Genomic DNA, 19,714 nt, shown 5'->3' on the forward strand with positions numbered 1-19,714 from the left:
GCTGCAGTGGTCTGAATGGAAAAAAAGGGTCTGGTCCTTAACGGGGGTAAAGCCCACGGTCCTAAAGTGGTTAAAGCCTTGCAGTCATAAATCCGTGCAGCTTTGCTATTATTGGCAGACCCTAGAGATGCACGGCTATGTCAGATGCAGCAGTTTTTGTTTGGTTGTTGTTGTTTTGTTGGTGCAGTGAAATTGACACATGATCATTATATCCAACAGATTCAAGGAGCTATTATAGTGTCCAGCTTGGTGGAAATCGTTATTGGTCTTGTTGGTTTACCGGGAGCACTTCTCAACTACATCGGACCTCTGACTGTAACGCCAACGATCTCCCTGATTGGGCTTTCCGTGTTTGAGGCTGCAGGAGAGAGAGCTGGCTCTCACTGGGGCATATCCATACTGTAAGTGTTGCCTCTGGAGTTTTCATGGGGGTTACATGATATACTGTGTATGATGGAAGGGCGATGGGGTGTGTGTCTGGCAGTACGTGGGCAACTGAAAGTGTGAAGAGATGACGGTCCATACACCACGAGCAGACTGACAGTTGTATGATAACTCCGTAAAACTACTGATATACTACAATGATTTCCTGTCGAAATACAGCAGATTCAATCACTCATCGCTCCCAACTGTCCCTCTTTTGGAGAGACAGTCCCTCTGTGGGAGCCCTGTCCCTCTTTCCTCCTCATTTGTCCCTCTTTCAGAACTTGGTCCCTCTTTCTACGTAAATATATTTATTTATCTACTGAAAAATGTGTTTAATTGACTCTAAACTTTATTCCCGTCTTTTAAATTAATATATTTCTTATTTTTAAATGTTAATATGAAGGAAAATGAACCAGGATAGAAAGGGCCAGTGTGGTTTGAATTATAAAACAACATATCTTTCCTATGAAATCTTTATGGTATGCATGACTAGGGGTGTGATGGGGGCGTGATTAGGGGTGTGGCAGGGGCATGGCTTAAATGTCCCTCTTTCTCATCTCAAAAAGTTGGGAGGTAGGAATCACTGTGATCGAATCTGCTGTGAAATATCGTTAACGCAAATGTTGACCGATCGATCGAAACCAATTGATTTCATCCGATCTGTCCAGGCGGAAAATGTAGCTAGATTGCTGGCAGATTGGGAGTGCGTCGTTAGCGCTGTTGATACGGCAACGACTGACGCAGCATTACATCGCCTGTCCGGCCGGTGCGAGTCCTGCACTCTCTCACTTCTTCCGCCACTTCCCCATCTTCTCTTCACTTCCTGTCCTGTCTTGTGAGAAGGCAAAGTTTAAACAGTAGAGGGCACTCTATTGTTTGAACTTTCTGCTTGTCATAGGACGGGACAGGAAATGAAGAGAAGATGGAGAGGAGGATGCTGAAAGAAGCGAGAGACTGCAGGGACCCGGGGACTCACGCCAGTAGACAGGTGATGTATTGCTGCTGGCCGGGGGAGGCGAAGCAGGCAGAGGCAGCGCCACAGGTTGTAAATCCAGTTCATGCTGAAATAGTTTCAAAATCTGTGATTAGTGTATGGGCAGCCAATAGGTCACTCTGTGATCAAATTTGATCAGAGAGGGATCTATCTGTTGGTCGATCTGGTGGCAATCGACCAGTGTATGGCTGCACTTACTAGTGGCTGGATAGTGTAATGGTTAACGGCTCTGCCTCTGACATGGGAGACCAGGGTTCGAATCTCGGCTCTGCCTGTTCAGTAAGCCAGCACCTTTTCAGCAGGAGACCTTAGGCAAGTCTCCCTAACACTGCTACTGCCTATAGAGCGCTCCCTAGTGGCTGCAGCTCTGGCGCTTTGAGTCCGCCAGGAGAAAAGCGCTATATAAGTGTTTGTCTTTTATTCCATTCCAAACAGTAGAAAAAACTCAATCTCACGCAATAGTAAAAATCCAAAACTCCATGGTGAATATCCAGATCTGTTCACTAAAGGCAGCCATACACTGATAGATTTGCAGCAGATTTGACCATCAGATAGATTTTTGCCAGATGCCTGTCAGGTCGAATCTGACAAGAATCTATCTGATGTGCGCCACACACTAGGAACAGATTTCCAATAGATTTCAGAATGAAATCTATTGGAAATCTATAAAAAATTAATCTAAATGCATTATTGCACCATTAGATCCAATGCAACTCTATAGGCCATCGATCTGCTGCCAGCAGCAGATCGACCTAGATCTTCCATCCTGTCAGAGAAATCAAATCAATCGAAATCGGCCACAAATCAATCGATCGACCGATCGATCGTGCATCGATTTGCGGCCAAACAATCGATTTGATCGAATTGATCGATGCCTGAAATCAACCAGCGTATGGGCCCCTTAGCAATTCCAACTATAAACACAGCTCACCTGGCTCTTTATATGCATTATACTGAAGCTTCCAGAAAAGCCTGAATCACAATAGGTCTTATCTGAAGCTACAGAGGTTTCTAGCAAGACCATTGTTTCATTAATAAACAAGTCTAGAGAGTCGAGACCACTCAGCATTTGTCACCTCCAGCTATCTGATGCTAAAAATCAGTGATGAGCGAAAATGCAAAAATTCTTTTCGCCGAATTTTCGCCTAATTTCGTTTCAACGGGCGAATTTTCGATCGAATATTTTCACGTTAATTTTCGCATAATGCCCGTTAATTTCGCGTTAAATTCGTAGTTCATCACGTACGTATGTCCGCATAGTCGTAGTACCGCTATGCAAAGCTTAGTCACGCATGTATTTGCGGATTATTGCAAACATTTTTCCGCATAAGGCCATAAGCGTACGCATGAAGCAAAGTTTCTTCAATTTTCAATGCTGGTCGAAAACGTGAATATTTCTGAAGATTTTCGCGAAAATTCCCCGAAATCGAAAACGGGACTTTCGATGCGAAAATGGCTTGGGCGAAAATTCGCAAGCAACACTGCTGAGGATACACAATGCGTTTTTCCACTCGATTTCCTGCTCGATTCTTTTATCTTTTTTTTTTATCAATTTTCATTCACTTCTATCAGAAATCGAGTGGTAAATGATCGAAAGTGAGTTGGGACATGTTGGAAATTATCTATCCAACCATCTATCTGCCTAACGCATGGTGTATTCCCAGCATGAAGCAGCATTAATAGAGGATCTTAATTACATTAGCTGGTATCAAAACAGAATATAAAATAAACATGAATGATACATTACAGAAACATTAAGCTGTTCAATCCATAGCATAGTAATAATACTGGGCATTGCTAGCCCCAAAGATCAGTGGCACGTGCCACGGATCTATTCTGGGATGCCCTCGATGTCCCCCATAGGGATGATCGGAAAGAGAAAATTCCGTTCCGCCGGAATTCCGGAATTCTGCCAGCACTAAATTCCGTCGCCATTACATGTCCGTGGATTTCGGCGGAAAAATTAAAGTAATCGCAAATGAAACCTTGTTTATGCTAAATGGTAGCCCATGGGACCTAGTGGCTGTTCCCCATGCTGGGATCTGTGGTGCCTCAATGGTGGGCAGCTGGGAGTTGTGATGCATCAATGGGGGGTATGCTGGGTGCTGTGGTGCCTCTATGGGGGCATGCAGTGAGCTGTGGTTATTTTATGGGGGCATGCTGAGAGTTGTGGTGCCTCAATGGGAGGCCCGTTGGAGGATCATGGAAGGTGGTCCACTAGAAGTTTAGGGAATGCTATGGAGGGACTGCCAGATAACCTGCAGCAGCCAAGCCTAGCAGAAAGCAAGACCAGCCAGGTAACTCTGCCAAGTTATGTGATATGCTGCATTTATTTATTTATTGCATTGATGGAGAGAGGGGGGCTTCATCCAACATTTTGCTGGGCAGCCCTACTTAGAACACTGTTAAGTTCATGTAACCATGGCTCCACTGATGACCACACACACATTCTGGTTCAAGGCCACACCGATTTTCCAGCTAAAGTGCCCCGGATCTCCTAGGATCCTAGCAACCCCCCCGCCAGAGCACCATTTTTTTTTCTCAAGATGAACCTCTCCATAAGGAAGTTTTGTAATGGTGTGTGCCCTTAGGAGTGCGGGGGTTGGGGAGAGCATCATTACTTAGCTGCGGGGTGCTGCTCCTCTGGCCCCTGGCCCTTACGGAATCCACTATCTTCTCCACCTGACCGGCAACAGCTAGAGGATTTTGAAGCTCCCGGCAGCGTCTCTCTCGTGCGTGCACGCAGCAATGCATGCTGGGAGAGTGAGTACGGAGCTATGCTTTCATACACGGACTACATCTCCCAGCATGCATTGCAGTGCACACATGAGAGAAAGACACTGCCGGGAGCTTCAAAACCCTCCGGATGCTGCCAGTCGGGTGGAGGAGATGGTGGATCCCATTAGGGCCAGCGGAGCAGCACCCCGTAGCTAAGTAATGATAGGTACCGCCCCCAATGGCACACACCATTATGAACATCCCTTATGGGGAGGGTCATTTTGAAAGAAAATGATAAAAATGGTGCTCAGGTTGCTTTAAAGAGGAACTCCAGTGAAAATAATGTAATAAAAAAAGTGCTTCATTTTTACCATAATTATGTATAAATGATTTAGTCAGTGTTTGCTCATTGTAAAATCTTTCCTCTCCCCGATTTAAATTCTGACATTTATTACATGGTGACATTTTTACTGTGGGCAGGTTATGTTGCTGCTGCTAGCTGTTTTGGCAGTTGGAGACAGCTTTAAACAGTTATTTCCCACAATGTAACAAGGTTCCCAGACATGAAACTGCCAACAGTACCTCGGTCCTCAGAGCTTCTTGTGGGAGGGGTTTCACCTCATTATCAGTCATACAGCGCCCCCTGATGGTCTGTTTGTGAAAAGCAATAGATTTCTCATGTAAAAGGGGGTATCAGCTACTGATTGGGATAAAGTTAAATTCTTGGTTGGAGTTTCTCTTTAAGTTTAGTTCAACTTGTCAGGTTCTTCTGTATTCATGGATTTTAGTGAAGCTGAATCAGAAATTTAAAAATACTTTCTTTAAAAGTACCGTACATTTTTTTTAAACATTTCATGGGTATGACTCCAAATGCCCAGCCACTAATTTATCTGAACTTAAAGGGGCACTAGGGCGAAAAATTGTAGAATTTAAAATATGTGCAAACATAGACAAATAAGAGGTACGTTTTTTCCAATAAAAGTAAAACGAGCCATAAATTACTTTTCTCCTATGTTGCTGTCTCTTACAGTAGGTAGTAGAAATCTGACAGAAGCAACAGGTTTTGGACTACCCCATCTCTTCATGGGGGGATTCTCAGGGATGTATTTATTTTCAAAAGCACTTAGTGAATGGCAGTTGCTCTGCCCAACTGCCAAAAACTGTATTGCAAGCAGGAAACCTGGCCAGCGTCATTGTTTAAATCCTTTTTAGGGAATATCTTTATAAAGAATAAAAGCCTTGCTGAGAATCCCCTATGAAGAGATGGACTAGTCCAAAACCTGTCGCTTTTGTCAGATTTCTACCATCTACTGTAAGTGGCAGCAACATAGGAGAAAAGTAATTTATGGATCATTTACTCTGGAAAAAACGTACTTCTTATTTGTCTATATTTGCACATATTTTAATTTTACAATTTTTCGCCATAGTGCCCCTTTAAGTAAACACAGCTACTGTCTAAAATGATGCTTACAAGCACTTGCCAAATAAAAGAAGACAATTTTAAATAAGCTCAGGGCAGCTTGGATCCCGAATATATCTCACAAGCTGATAGAGACCAGAAAGGGGATAAATCAGACATAATGGGTGTAACCTCTCAGGAAGACAGATGTTGGCCTTCCAGGAAGATGAAATTACTGTTTTTAAGATGCACCTAGGTTTAGAGGGAAAAAGCCAGGAAAATGAAAATATATATACTAAACTTGGAGTGTCCATATTCCAGGAGCATTTTGTAGATGTTCGCCCCCAATCATTGTCCTCCTGTGTTCCCATGTGTCCTCCTGTGCCCCTTCTGTCCTCTGTGTCCTTTGCTCCCCCTGTGTGTCTCCTTCTGTCCCCCTGTGTCCTCCTTTTTCCTGTGTGTCCCATTCTGTCCCCTGGTGTTCTCTTGTGTGTCCCACTGTGTCCTCCTCTGGTCCCCTGTGTCCATTTCTGTCCCCCTCTGGTCCTTGATCACGTCATCAGCAGAACCCGACACTAGGGGAGCAGTGCAGGAGATGAGATGTCTGTGTTTGCTGAGGGAGTTACTGGATGAGGTTAGACAGGCTGCCGCTAATCGTATTTACACATGAGTAGCTGAGGAGACCAGGCGGGACCAGAGGATGACACAGGAGGACGATACAGCGAGTCCCCAATGTCGAGGTGCATTGGCGGTTCGTATCAGTGGGCCATCGTAAGTTGGGGACTCTCTGATTTTCGGCATATAAGACCCAGGGACTTTTTCAACCTATTTTTGGGGGAGAAAAAGTGCATCTTATATGCCAAAGAATACGGTAAATGGGGAAAAAAAGGATAACAACAGATGGAGGAATACATTGTAGAGCAGCTGGATAGTGTACTGGTTAATGGTTCTGCCTTGGATGTAGAGTTTGAGTCCTGGCTCAAGCCAGTAGGTAAGACAGTAAGGAATCTATAAGCAAATGGGTCCCCTAGTGCTCCTTAAAGAGAAACCGTAACCAAGAATTGAACTTCATCCCAATCAGTAGCTGATACCCCCTTTCCCATAAGAAATCTTTTCCTGTTCACAAACGGATCATCAGGGGGCGATGTATGGCTGATGTTGTGGTGAAACCCCTCCCACAAGAAACTGTGAGGACCATGATCCTCACAGTTTCCTATCTGTGAAGCTCATTGCATTGTGGGAAATAGCTTTTTACAGCTGTAAGCAACATCTCCTTACACAGACATCTCCTGCCAGCAGTAAAAATGTCACCATGGGGTAAATGTCAGAATGTAAATCAAGGAGATGAAAGATTTTACAATGGGCAAACACTGATTAAATCATTTATACATAATTATTGTAAACATAAAGCACTTTTTTTATTACATTATTTTCACTGGAGTTCCGCTTTAATGCCCGTGAAGCGTTCCCCTAAGTGATTGCAACTCTAAAGCGCTTTGTGTCCGCCAGGAGAAAAGCACGGCATAAAAGTTATATGAAAGCTTATCATATCTAAAGGGTCAGAGGCATTAAGAGAGACCATATTACAGGAATATCATGATCAATCATGGGCTGGCAGTTGAGTTGTTAGAAGGGAGAACTCGGCCTATATCTGGCTTCAGGTCATGACCTAAATTTTAAATTGTATATTTAGAGATATTATTATTAGCTCATTCATTTACTCATTCATTCATCTACTCATTCATGTTCATATACAGAACACTCAGCAAAGCCATCAGACAGCACACCTAGATATTTGCTTAACCACTTTTACCACCACTACAGTGTATGTACGTCCTCTGTGACTTCATCTAAGCCACTAGGGCATAGATATAAGTTGTGTAGCTGAAGCTGTGCACAATTGGCCTTGCTCCTGTGCTAAACCTCCTGCACTATATGCTGCAGCACTATTTGGTGAAAGGGAATATATGTTCCCTGATCCAATAAGATTGATTTTTGCCATTTTCTCAGTTCACAATGAAAAATATACATTGTAGCATTATTTCAGAATCAAATATCTTCACCGTAAATTGTGACAGGACTGTAATTCAAGTTTTGCGATAACCAATACAAATAGCCAAACAAAATTTGTGGTTTTTATGTACAATAGCACTTTTTATTTTTAAACTGGAATTGGTAATACTGATAAATAATGTGTTTTTTTCAAATTTTTTCCCTCTTTTTCCTATTAAACTACATAGAAAACAAAATAGTTTGAGAAAAAAAGATATATATTTAATTTAGGTGTCACAAGTAGGGATAACTATGTTGCTGATTAAATAGGGACATATCGGCTCTGGTCCATAAGTGGGAAACAAGGTCTGGGTGCAAAGTGGTTAAAGCCAGGCATTAAGGAGGAACTGTAGCGAAAAAGGGGGGGGGGGGGGTGGGGGGTGAATAAATCCATACATTGCAAAGTGAAAATTTAAAAAAATACAGTAGACGAGAGATCAGAAATGATTGATATTCACCATGTAATTATCCACAATCAGCCTGCACATCATCATCTTTACTACTGGCAGACATGAAAAAGAGCAGACAGCACCAACTGCTATTATCTATAACCACTCCCCCTAACAATGCGATAGGCTAAAAAATGTTGTTTTATAGATATACATATATGCACAGAGGTAGATACTGGTTCCTTGGCAGTTGGAAACAGCTGTTATTTCCCACAATGCAACAAAGCTCACAGACAGGAAACTGTCAGGACCCAGGTCCTGACATCACACTGTGGGAGGGGTTTCACCGCAATATCAACCGTACATACCCAACTAATGATCTATTTGAGAAAAGAAATAGATTTCTCATGGGAAAGGGGTTATCAGCTACTGATTGGGATGAAGTTTAATCCTTGGTCACAGTTTTTCTTTAAAGTGACCTATGGCAATAAGGTGAATGTAAAATGAATAAATGTTTTGCTATAATGATTACGTTCTCATTAATGTATATAAAATAATGTGTCTTTCACAGGGTTTTAGTGCTGATAATATTATTTGCTCAGTACTTACGAAATGTTACCCTTGTTTTGCCTGGTTATAAAATTGGAAAAGGGTGGACAACTTACAGAATGCAAATCTTCAAAATGTTTCCGGTAAGTACAGTAATCAATCGTATTATACTGGGATGCAGGGTTGCTACAACCGAAGCAAGTCATTTGGGTGGTAAAATGGGCGCCTCTGGTTTAGCCCCGCCCCACTAGAAAAGATGGTTGAACAAAAGATAAAGAAGTACTTATAAGAATAAAATTGTTACATTTTTTACAATATTCATTTATAAATGATTTAGGCCTCAATTCACTAAGATCACGCTGGAGATAATAAGGCAAGAGAAAACTTACCTCCACACAGCGAGAGAGTTATCTTATCTCTTCATTCCTTAAGTTACCTCCTCTGTAGTTATTTTACCTCCTCTGTAGTTAATTTACCTCCTCTGTAGTTATTTTCACACACAGTTAATTAACAGCCTGTCTTTAACTCTGGAGTTATTTTAAGGATTGGAGAGTTAACTTAAAGACAGAAGAGTTAACTTTAGGCTTGCCTGAGGTAAAATGTTTCCTGAATACTACATGCCTTATCACCATGGTAACAACTCTAGAAGAGTTATTGAAGACAGAAGATAAGCTTAGTGAATTGAGGCCTATGTCAGTTTTTGCCCATTGTAATATCTTTCCTCTCCTTCATTTACATTCTGAAATGGATCACAGGTGGCCACATCTTTACTGCTGGTGGTTGCATCACTGCAAAATGCTTGTTTATTGCGTACTCTGAAGTTAGCAAAAACAACACCTGGTCTCCCAGGGTCCACAGGGAGGAGAAGGCTGCATAACTAAATAGCATGGGCTAAACATCACCGAGAGGACAGGGCTACATACCAATATACAGATATAGGAAGTGTTTCTCAAGCTGATGATCACATGTATAACAGCCTTTGTTCACTACTGTACCATGTACCATTGGCAGCAATTACAGCCTCAAGTCTTTTTGAAAATATAAAGCCACAAGCTAGTTGGCACACCTATCCTTGGCCAGTTTCGCCAATTCCTCTTTGCAGCACCTCTCAAGCTCCATCAGGTTAGAATGGAAGCGTCGGTGCACAGCCATTCTTTCCAGAGATGTTCAGTTGGATTCAAGTCTGGACTCTGGATGAGCCACTTAAGGACATTCACAGAGTTGTCCTGAAGCCACTCCTTGGATATCTTGGCTGTCAGCTTAGGATCGTTGTCAGGCTGAAAGAGAAACTGTCACCCCAATCGAAGTCCAAGAACACTCTGGAGCAGGTTTTTATCCAGGATGTCTCTGCTCATTAAAAAAATAAACCAAAAAGCACAAACCAGTATATGCTGCTCGAAAAATACTACACTTTATTAAAAATATGAATATGTATTGAAAAATTCAATTATGCATATACACACACACTATATTTAAATAATGTCAGAATTTACTGACACAGAATTGTATGATAATGCAATACAAAGTGCTGCTGCTGACACCGATCACCCAGGGGGGAACCTTCATAATGAATAGATCTTTTCCAGCAATGCTCATATCCTGGCCCTTAGAGGAACCTGTAACTAGGCAGGACAAATTGATCAGGTAGGAATAGATATATATATATGTATAAAAGCTATCAGCTCTAAGCCTATTGAAAGGGAAGGGAGGGGCCTAAAGGATGTACATACAGCCTTCACATAGAAAATGGACCTTGGCGATATCCTTATCTACCTCCGCGAGGAGACCACAATAGCGATATACAACCTAAATAGAGAATAAGGTGCCAGGGGTCCGCTATGTTAGGACAAGGATAAGCCCCATAAACCTATCCGATCAGGTCCAAGCTGGGGATACCCATCTCCGCCTCATGGGGCGACCTAAACTTAGAATAAAGTGTATCATAGAAAAAGGTCATAAACACTCTCAGAGGCAGGAAATAGGCACAACCAGCCTGATCATACAAAGTAACAAACCTAAGACCAAGGGCCAGCGTGAGGATACAGCTGCAAGGGAGACCTAGTATGCACCATATCCTGAATACTGTGAGGGACCTAATAGGTAGCCATTATATAATTTTGAAGGGCACCCCTCACAGAGGATAATCGGTGCAATCAATGTGATCTAGTATAACATCTATTCATAGAATACACATATGCCAGCAAGCAAATTATTTAGTGTTGCTGGGAGCCGCTGTAGAAAGATTGAATTGAATCATTGAGTCCTATGCCATAAAGGACATATGGGGCTGACAAAAATATACAGTATTACGTCAGACTATTTTCCACATATTTAGTCATTGACCAAATATTCTATAATGTTCACAGCCTGATCGCAGCTGCGCGCTGATATTGAAAAGTATGCAGTATTGCCACCTAGTCGCTGTAAAGATAACTCCAAATCATAAGATATGTCCAGAGATTGAAGTGCCAATCATAAATGCATATAGAGCAGAGTTCATCTGAGTAAATATGCTTTGTTGCGGCCTCACTTGATGACACAGAAAGTCAAAGTGGCAAACTGGCACTCTTAGTGTGGTAAATGTCCATCAGACGTACATAGATCTGCATAGATGGAGACTTTTTAGCCTGCAGATAGTGCCATAGAGCTACCACAAGTGTACAATGCCCACAAAGCGTATCAAATGCTGTTATAAAAAGCGCACATCCGTCTGGTCTGCATAACTCGCAGATCCCATTTAGGACTAGCAGGCAGTCAATGCATGTTAGATTGCGCCCAATTAGGCTTTAGGACTGAAACAAAGCAACAGCAAAAACAGCACTCATCTTATCTGTCATCCGGACTGCGTAATCAGTTCACAGACAGTTCCAAGTGGCGGATGCATGCCGTCTATGGCGGTCAGCAGGCAGTCTATGCAAGTTGGATTATGCTTGGTTTTAGCTTTTAGGCTCAGAGAAAGGCATAGGCAGCACTTATCTTATCTGGTGTCCGGGCTTTGTAGCAAGTTCGCAGGCAGTCCCAGGTGGCAAATAGTGTAACTGTAGCGGCAGCTCAGCACGGACTCATATGTGTAGTAATGGCGGCGGCTCCTAAGGATCAAACAGCGACTCCCAGCATGAAAGGAAGCGTAGCATGACGTCTACGCGTTTCGCCCCGCCCACCGGAGCTTCTTCAGGACGTGCTACGTCATCACGTTAACCTTCCCATCTTACTCCTGTATTTATACTACCAAGCCCAATCAATGCAGGGCCAGGGAGGAGCTCCATCTAGTGGAGACAGAGGGATTAGCTGGCATTGTTAAGGTCCATTTAGGACATCTTGTGGATAATTAGAAAGTTGCGGATAATGAGCAATTTTCATGCTGATAGCATAACCAATATAACTATATATAAAGTAATTCTCACATAGCAACCATCAAGGTGGGGTTAAGAAACCCAATCCAATTCTTAATGAAATTTTACTTATTTTAAAAATACCTTTAAATTCATATCCACATTTAAACCATGTGGGACCAAAGTCTTTAGTTGGTAAATCCAAAAACTTTCTTTCCGCTCATTGCTGCGGTCATCATTCCCTTTATCCTGACCAGTCTCCCAGTTCCTGCCACTGATAAACATACCCACAGCATGATGCTGCCACCACCATGCTTCACTGTAGGGATGGTATTGGCCTGGTGATGAGTGGAGCCGGCTTTCCTCCAAACATGATGCCTGGCAATTTGTTTCTCATGGTCTGAGAGTCCTTCAGGTGCCTTTTGGTAAACTCCAGGCGGGCTGCCATGTTCCTTTTACAAAGGAGTGGCTTCCGTCTGGCCACTCTACCATACAGGCCTGATTTATGGATAGCTGCAAAGATGGTTGCCCTTCTGGAAGATTCTCCTCTCTCCACAGAGGACATCTGAAGCTCTTACAGAGATCAGGTTCTTGGTCACGTCCCTGACTAAGGTCCTCCTCCCCTGATAGCTCATTTTAGATGGCCGGTCAGCTATAGGAAGAGACTTAGTGGTTTTGAACTTCTTCCACTTACAGATGATGGAGGCCACTGTGCTCATTGGGACCTTCAAAGCAGCAGAAATCTTTCTGTAACCCTCCCCAGATATATGTCTCGAGACAATCCTGTCTTGGATGTCTGTCTGCAGACAATTCCTTTGACTTTATGCTTGGTTTGTGCCCGGACATGAACTGTCAACTGTGGGACCTTATATAAACAGGTGTGTGTCTTTCCAAATCATGTCCAATCAACTGAATTTACCACAGGTGGTCTTCAATTAGGCTGCAGAAACATCTCAAGGATGATCGGGGAAACAGAATGCACCTGAGCTCAATTTTGAGCTTCATGTTCAAGGCTGCGAATACTTATTAACATGTGCTTTCCCAATTTTTTTTTATTTTTAATAAACTTGCAAATATCTCAAGCAAACTTTTTCACGTTGTCACTATGGGGTGTTGTGTGTAGAATTCTGAGGAAAAAAATGAATTGAATCCATTTTGGTATAAGGCTGTAACATAACAAAATGTGGAAATGGATGTACTGTATATATACACACATATAAGACTTTCATGGTACAACTGAGTTACATTTTAAATGCTTTTAATGGGGCGTATTTACTAAATGTCAGTAAAATTGCCATGTGCTGGTAGGGCACAGTTATTTTACTGGCACTTCTGACAGGGAGCGTGTGTTGTAGGGATGGTCGGAATGCCAATTTCCGATTCCGCGGTAATTATGCATTCCGTCATGTACCAATTACCGATTCCGCTTTCCGCTACCAATTTCCGCATTCCAATGCGGAATTTCCGCCGGAAATCGCGGAAATTCTGCCCGACTTTACCATCGATTTTCTCAAAAACTATAAGGTCTTTTTGAAAACTTTTTTTTGCATCTGGTTCAGAAGATTCTGTTTACTAAACCCTGAAAAGTTTGGTGTTTCTAGGATTTACGGGGGCTTTGCTATTAACTGCTAAAGTCGGCAGATTTTTACTGTAATTAAAATGCAGTAAATAGGCAGATGCAGATTTTCTGCATTTTACATTACAGTAAAAATCCGCCGACTTTAGCGATTAATAGCAAAGCCCCCTTAAGTCCTAGAAACACTAAATTTTCAGGGTTTATTAAACTGAATCTTGTGAACAATATGCAAAAAAAAAAGTTTTCAAAAAGACCTTATAGTTTTTGATAAAATCGATGTTAAAGTCGGGTGGAATTTCCGCGATTTCCGGCGGAAATTTCCACGATTTCCGGCGGAAATCCGCCTAACGCACTTGCATTACCGATTTCCGCATTCCGATGCGGAAATGCAATTTCCGATCGGAATTTCGGAAATTGCATTTCCGCGGAATCCGAATGAGCATCCCTAGTGTGTTGCACTATTAGTGACCCCAGGGAACATGCTCATTGTAAGGGTACCATACGCTAGGTTACTTGAGAAGCCTACGTGACCCTGGTCAGGGCCGGATTTACAGGCACGTGCCTACAGACGCCTGAGCTGGGAAGGCGGCTCACTCCCCTCCCTGAGCACCTCCCTCCCTCCTTCCCTTGCAGAGTCCTGTTCAGAGTATAAATCAGAGGTTACTCACTCTGCTCTCTGCATTCCACTGATCAGATCTCCCTTCAGTCAGGGGCATGTCTAGCTACTTAATACTGAGGGTACATCTAGCTACCTAATACTTGGGGGCACCTGTAGCCACCTATGTTGGGCAAGGGATGTAAGGGAGGAGTGACAGTCAGGCCAACGAGCACACTTGCGGTACGGTTCGGTGGTAAGTTCACAAAGGGCAAAATCTAGGGTGCCAGGACATCTGTGCCTATAGGCTCCTGTGAGGTAAATCCGGGCCTGACCCTGGTAATAATAACACAACATGAGTTACAGAATACCCAAGCAGCTCAGCTTTACCCAAAACTGCTAGGAAAGTAAAGGGGACTAAAGGAGACCGAGAAGCCCTCTTACTAAAAAGCCAACACTAAGTGGAGTTTGCTTTCTTAAAACAGAAGGAATTTGTGATAATTCAGCTTTTCAGGGACCCTGAGCAGTATCTAGAATAAAAAATGTCACTTACCTTGGGCCTCCTCCAGCCCACCATAGGCCGCGAGGTCCCCCGGCGTCCTCCTGTCTGTGGCGACACTAATACGTGGCGTGACAGGTCTGCGCATGCGCGCTTTTCTAACTCTAACTTATGACTCTAACCTACTGTGGGCTTAAAGAGAACCAGAGATGAAGCAACCTCATGTATTTTACCTTATAAATCAGTGGGAACATGACAGTAAACACCTAATCTGCTCTTTGTTACATTGTTCTCTGTTTAATTTGCCTGTTATCACCTCTAAGATAAGAATCCCGACTAAGCAGTCGGTCTGGCTTTGCTACAGAATAATTATAGCTGAGACTGTGTTCTTTGCTGTCTTCAAGTCCAAGCCTGCCCCCTGCTGGCTTTGCTCAGGAATCATTATAGCTGAGTCATTATAGCAAAGCCAGAATCAATGCTCAGTCCGGGATTCTTATCTCAGCTAGATAACAGACACTTTTAGCAGTGAGGATGGAACAGAGAGCATGGTAAATGTTTTCTCTAATGTTCCCACTGATTTCTATGGTAAAATACACAAGGGTGCTTCGTCTCTGGTTCACTTTAAGGAAGGCCCAAGGTAAGTACTTTTTTTTTATTCTAGCTACTGCTCAGGGTCCCTTTAAGTGGGTGACTGGTCTCCACAATGCATCACTGCTGAATATACAAACTCTCTCTTTATGCCCCTGAAAGCCAGGCTTATACCCAGAACTGCTGGTGTATAAGCCTATAGCTTTAAATGTTACAGAACCACATCAACCCCACATGCAGTCAGCCTGTTTCGGACTGTTGGCCATCCTCAGTGCATGGCAGGGATTGATAAGGCTCTGTGGGAAAGAAAGGGCTTGGACCAAAACAACAGAGTAACCAAGCAGCTCGGGGAAAATATTGGGGACTAAAAGAGTTAGGTAACATGAGTTACCAAACTGTCGGAAGAACATTTGGAAAATACACCCCAATGTGTTTTGTTTTACATACAAGTCTTTATTTATTTTTTTTGCATCAAGTTAAAATCCACACTGTTTTCTTTTTCAGATTATCATGGCTATTCTGCTTGTGTGGCTGCTGTGTTATATTCTGACACTGACTAATGTGTTTCCACCAGGAAACAAAGCCAGAACTGACGCAAGAGGTGAAATCATGTCCAGCTCTCCATGGTTCCGTTTCCCATACCCTTGTATGTATTTCTAATTTCCTCCATTACCAGTTTACATTGACCCTAAGGGCCCGTTTTTACGACGTCCGGATCTGCAGCGTTTCCCCGCATGCCAGAGGGGTTAGGAAATTATGCCTATCCCCGTAATGGCTTGCCGTCCAGATCATACTGCGGGGTTCATCTAGACGGCATGCTGCAGTTTTCTGCAGTGTGCACCTGAATCCCTATAGCCATGTGTAGCACGGTTTAGCAATCTGGGCTGCGGCTTCGCAGCAGTACAGAAATCGAAGAATGGGTCGGCACCGCCAAAAGTCAGTTTATAGCTCATTTATTGTGAAAAACAGTGCTGCAATGACAGACTGCTGTTTCAGGCGATAGAGCACTACCGCCCGAAACAGCAGTCTGTCATTGCAGCCCTTGGTTTTCACAATAAAAGAGCTATAACCTGACTTTTGGTGGTGTCGACCCATTATTCGATTTCTGGCCACACTCATCGGGTGCTTCTTCACTAACTTGTCTTGTGCTTCAAAGCAGTGCAGAAGCCACGGCAAAATCAGAAACGTGGCTCCTAGTGGCAGAAAAAGGTTAAGATGAAATGAAGCCCTAGGCAAGAAGGCAGTTTTTGCCCACCAATGACTTTTTTAGTAAGATTTAGTTGGGGCTAGCGTCAATTAGACCCCTAAACTCTCTCCTGGCCCTAGGCGAATGCCTAGGTTTGCCTTGTGGATGATCCAGCTCTGCCTAGTGCAAATAGACCCTAAAGCACATTTTTATTCAGACTTGTATTCCCTCTTAACCTCTCTGCGACCGGCGCAGAGTGGCTCCCCCAGGACCGCCCAATGCAGATCGGCGTCAAGTCCTGGGGCGGATATTAGCGGGGATCGCGCATGCCCGATCAGTTGTAAACAGCCTGCCAGCCGCCGGAAAACCTTGTACAGCACTGCGATACGGGGACAGCTCTGTCACTGTCACACATATTTGTATGCAATTTTTTTCAATTCCGATCAGATTTACAATCATCTTTCCAAATGGATATCGATCTTAAATGAATTGAAAGTACATACAGATGGAACGATAGCTAGTATTTCGATTGATATTTTTGTAACACGTCCAATTTGCTTCAAATCGAGTAAGAGATCGAGCTAGGATTGGTTGTTGGCAGTCAGTAAGCTGTATATTGTTGTCTGATCCGATCATTGTCTCCATGGAAAACGGGATGTGAATTGAAAAGTGCATGGTGTGTTCTGTTACTTTACTGCATACTGGAGGTGACAACCAATATATCCTGTCTGCAATATTAATCTATATATATATATATAAAAGTGTGTGTGTGTGTGTGTGTGTGTGTGTGTGTGTGCGTGTGTGTGTGTGTGTGTGCGTGCGTGCGTGCGTGCGTGCGTGTCGCGATCACGCAAAACCGGCTTGACCGATTTGAACGAAACTTGGTATACAGATCCCTTACTACCTGGGATGATATGTTCTGGGGGTCTCGCGTCCCCCCTGCACACCTGGGCGCAGCTACAAGCAGCAAATCAGATTTCACCCATTCATATCAATGGAAAAAATGGCTTCCACCAATAGGAAGCCAAGCTGCGACCCAGGAAGTACTTCCTGGGTTGCGGCTTGGCTTCCTATTGGTGGAAGCTAACAGAGGCAGGGAGCTGCGGAGGAAGCCTGGAATCCAGGCGGAGATGCTATCAGGCTGATTGACAGTCTCACATAAATAAAGCCAGCTAGTGACAAGCAGATTGTGGTTAGGCTGGCGATCTTTTAAAGGGGTTCAGCACGGCGCAGGGTGGCTGGCAGCGGCGCTACAGTGACCCAGAGGCGTGTCATTGTGCACACGACATGACTCTTGGTCCTGTTAGGATTATCACATGCCACCTCGGATTCTCTTTAACTTCTTTTTTTTCCATTTAGTTGCGCCCATATTTTTGTATGTAGTCCTTTGGCTAGTTTGAGTTTAGTTTCTATTACAGGACTTACTGGGTTCCCACCCCTTTACAGCAAACCCAAGGCGAACCTTGGGTGAAAAAAATCAAAGACTTACCTAAGCAAAGTGAAGCCTGTAGGCTTCCCACTTTGTCATCTGGATGTCCACCACTGCCCAGGACCCACCAGAACAACGGGGACTGACTCCTCTTCTGATGCGAGTGCGGCGGTGCTTCACCCATGTGAGCATGGCTACGCCTCCGCAGCGTGAGCAGCTTCAGCTTATTGCACAGGCGTGGGCGTACCTGCGCAGGCGCCGTACCACCATGCTCCTCACTGAGGAGGAGCACGACCTCAGTGTTCCTACCAACAAGCCCATATCGGTTTTCTTCTAAGGGTCAGCGCTCAGCAATGTGGGACAAGAAGATGGCGTGGGGAGCCTATAGGATTAAGCCTCTATAGGTAAGTATGTATTTTTGTACCCAAGGTTTGCCTCATCTACACTTTAAGCTTTCTTAATCTTGATATTAAAGGATACCGGAAGTGACATGATGAGATAGACATGTGTATGTACAGTGCTTTGCACGCAAATAACTATGCTGTGTAAGTGGCTGACTCAGTCCTGACTCAGACAGGAAGTGACTACAGTGTGACTCTTACTGATAAAAAAATTCCAACTATAAAACACTTTCCTAGCAGAAAATGGCTTCTGAGAGAAAGAAAGAGATAAAAAAGGGGGAATTTCTTATCAGTGAGGGTCACACTGTGTAGTCACTTCCTGTCTGAGTCAGGACTGAGTCAGCCACTTACATACCTGATATTTAACTCTTTCAGGCAGAGAAAGAAAAAAAGGAACACAGCATAGTTATTTGTGTGCTAGGCACTGTACATACCCATGTCTATCTCATCATGTCACTTCGGGTATCCTTTAAGTGATCTTTGGCTTTTTATTTTGCCATGAAAAATATTATTTTTCAATAACATTAGATTTACTTCAGAACGTTATGACATCATTAGCAACATAGTGCAGATGTAATTATTCTATTTTATCTTTTCTAGGTCAGTGGGGGTTGCCTGCTATTACCATTGCTGGTGTGCTAGGCATGTTTAGTGCTACACTCGCTGGGATCATTGAATCCATGGGTGATTACTATGCCTGTGCTAGGCTATCAGGAGCTCCTCCCCCACCAGTGCATGCCATCAACAGGTACAGTTTTATTTTATGTGCACGTGTATCTCAAGCTTTTCTCCTGCTGAGCCCATTCCAATAATGCATGTAGTAGTTACATAACTCCCAACTTTTTTTAAACTCCCTTTTTTTTGGACGGACAGCCCCTCTTTGGAACCAAATCCCTCTGTCCCTCTTTCTTCCTTATGTGTCCCTCTTTTAGGACTGCTGTACAGATCTGTGTAAATATATGTATTTTTCTACTGAAAAATTGAACTGACTAAACTGTATTCTTATCCACAGCTGCCTTTAGGAATAGGCAAACCAGGCAGATGCCTGGGGTGATACCTGCAGGAGGGGGCACCACACAGATGTTCTTAGCACATTGTACTTTATGGCAAATTTTGATGTAATTCAGCCCAGTGTCGGACTGGGAGCTGGAAAAGCTGAGGACATCCACTTGCTGGCCAAGCAGCAGTAATCAGGTGTCGCCGCTCACAGTGAAGACTTGCTGCAGGTTTCTATTGGGAGTGATAACACAGGGTTACTGCTGCTTGGCCAGAAGGTGGATTTCCTCCGTTTTTCCACCTCCCGGTCCGACACTGCTTCAGCCCTACACATGCCACACATAAGACCATCCTAAGGCTGCATTTCCACTTGTGCGGTGCAAATCACCGCGGTAAAAATTCGCATGCGGATGCGAATTTCGCATGTGGGACTATACGAATTTTCATGCGAATTCGCATGGATGACGATGTATGCGAATTTAACCATGGCAGTGCTGGTGTGCTTTTCCATTGTTTCTATGCGAATTCGCATTAAAATTCGCATGCCCAAACCTCATGCTAATTTCCTATTAAATACATTGTATG

General features: G+C 43.5%; 1 protein-coding gene across 1 annotated transcript in view; it reads left to right on the forward strand.

Moving 5' to 3' along the window:
* SLC23A1 (solute carrier family 23 member 1) overlaps positions 1-19,714 on the forward strand; it is a 109,678-nt gene that overhangs the window by 49,979 nt on the left and 39,985 nt on the right. The window contains exons 7-10 of the mRNA XM_068278126.1: positions 220-401; positions 8,550-8,670; positions 15,622-15,763; positions 18,734-18,881. Of these exons, the coding sequence (XP_068134227.1) occupies positions 220-401; positions 8,550-8,670; positions 15,622-15,763; positions 18,734-18,881 (593 nt within the window). The remainder of the gene's footprint in view (positions 1-219; positions 402-8,549; positions 8,671-15,621; positions 15,764-18,733; positions 18,882-19,714) is intronic.

The sequence above is a fragment of the Hyperolius riggenbachi genome, chromosome 3, assembly GCF_040937935.1.
Source record: "Hyperolius riggenbachi isolate aHypRig1 chromosome 3, aHypRig1.pri, whole genome shotgun sequence".
Classification (NCBI taxonomy): domain Eukaryota; kingdom Metazoa; phylum Chordata; class Amphibia; order Anura; family Hyperoliidae; genus Hyperolius; species Hyperolius riggenbachi.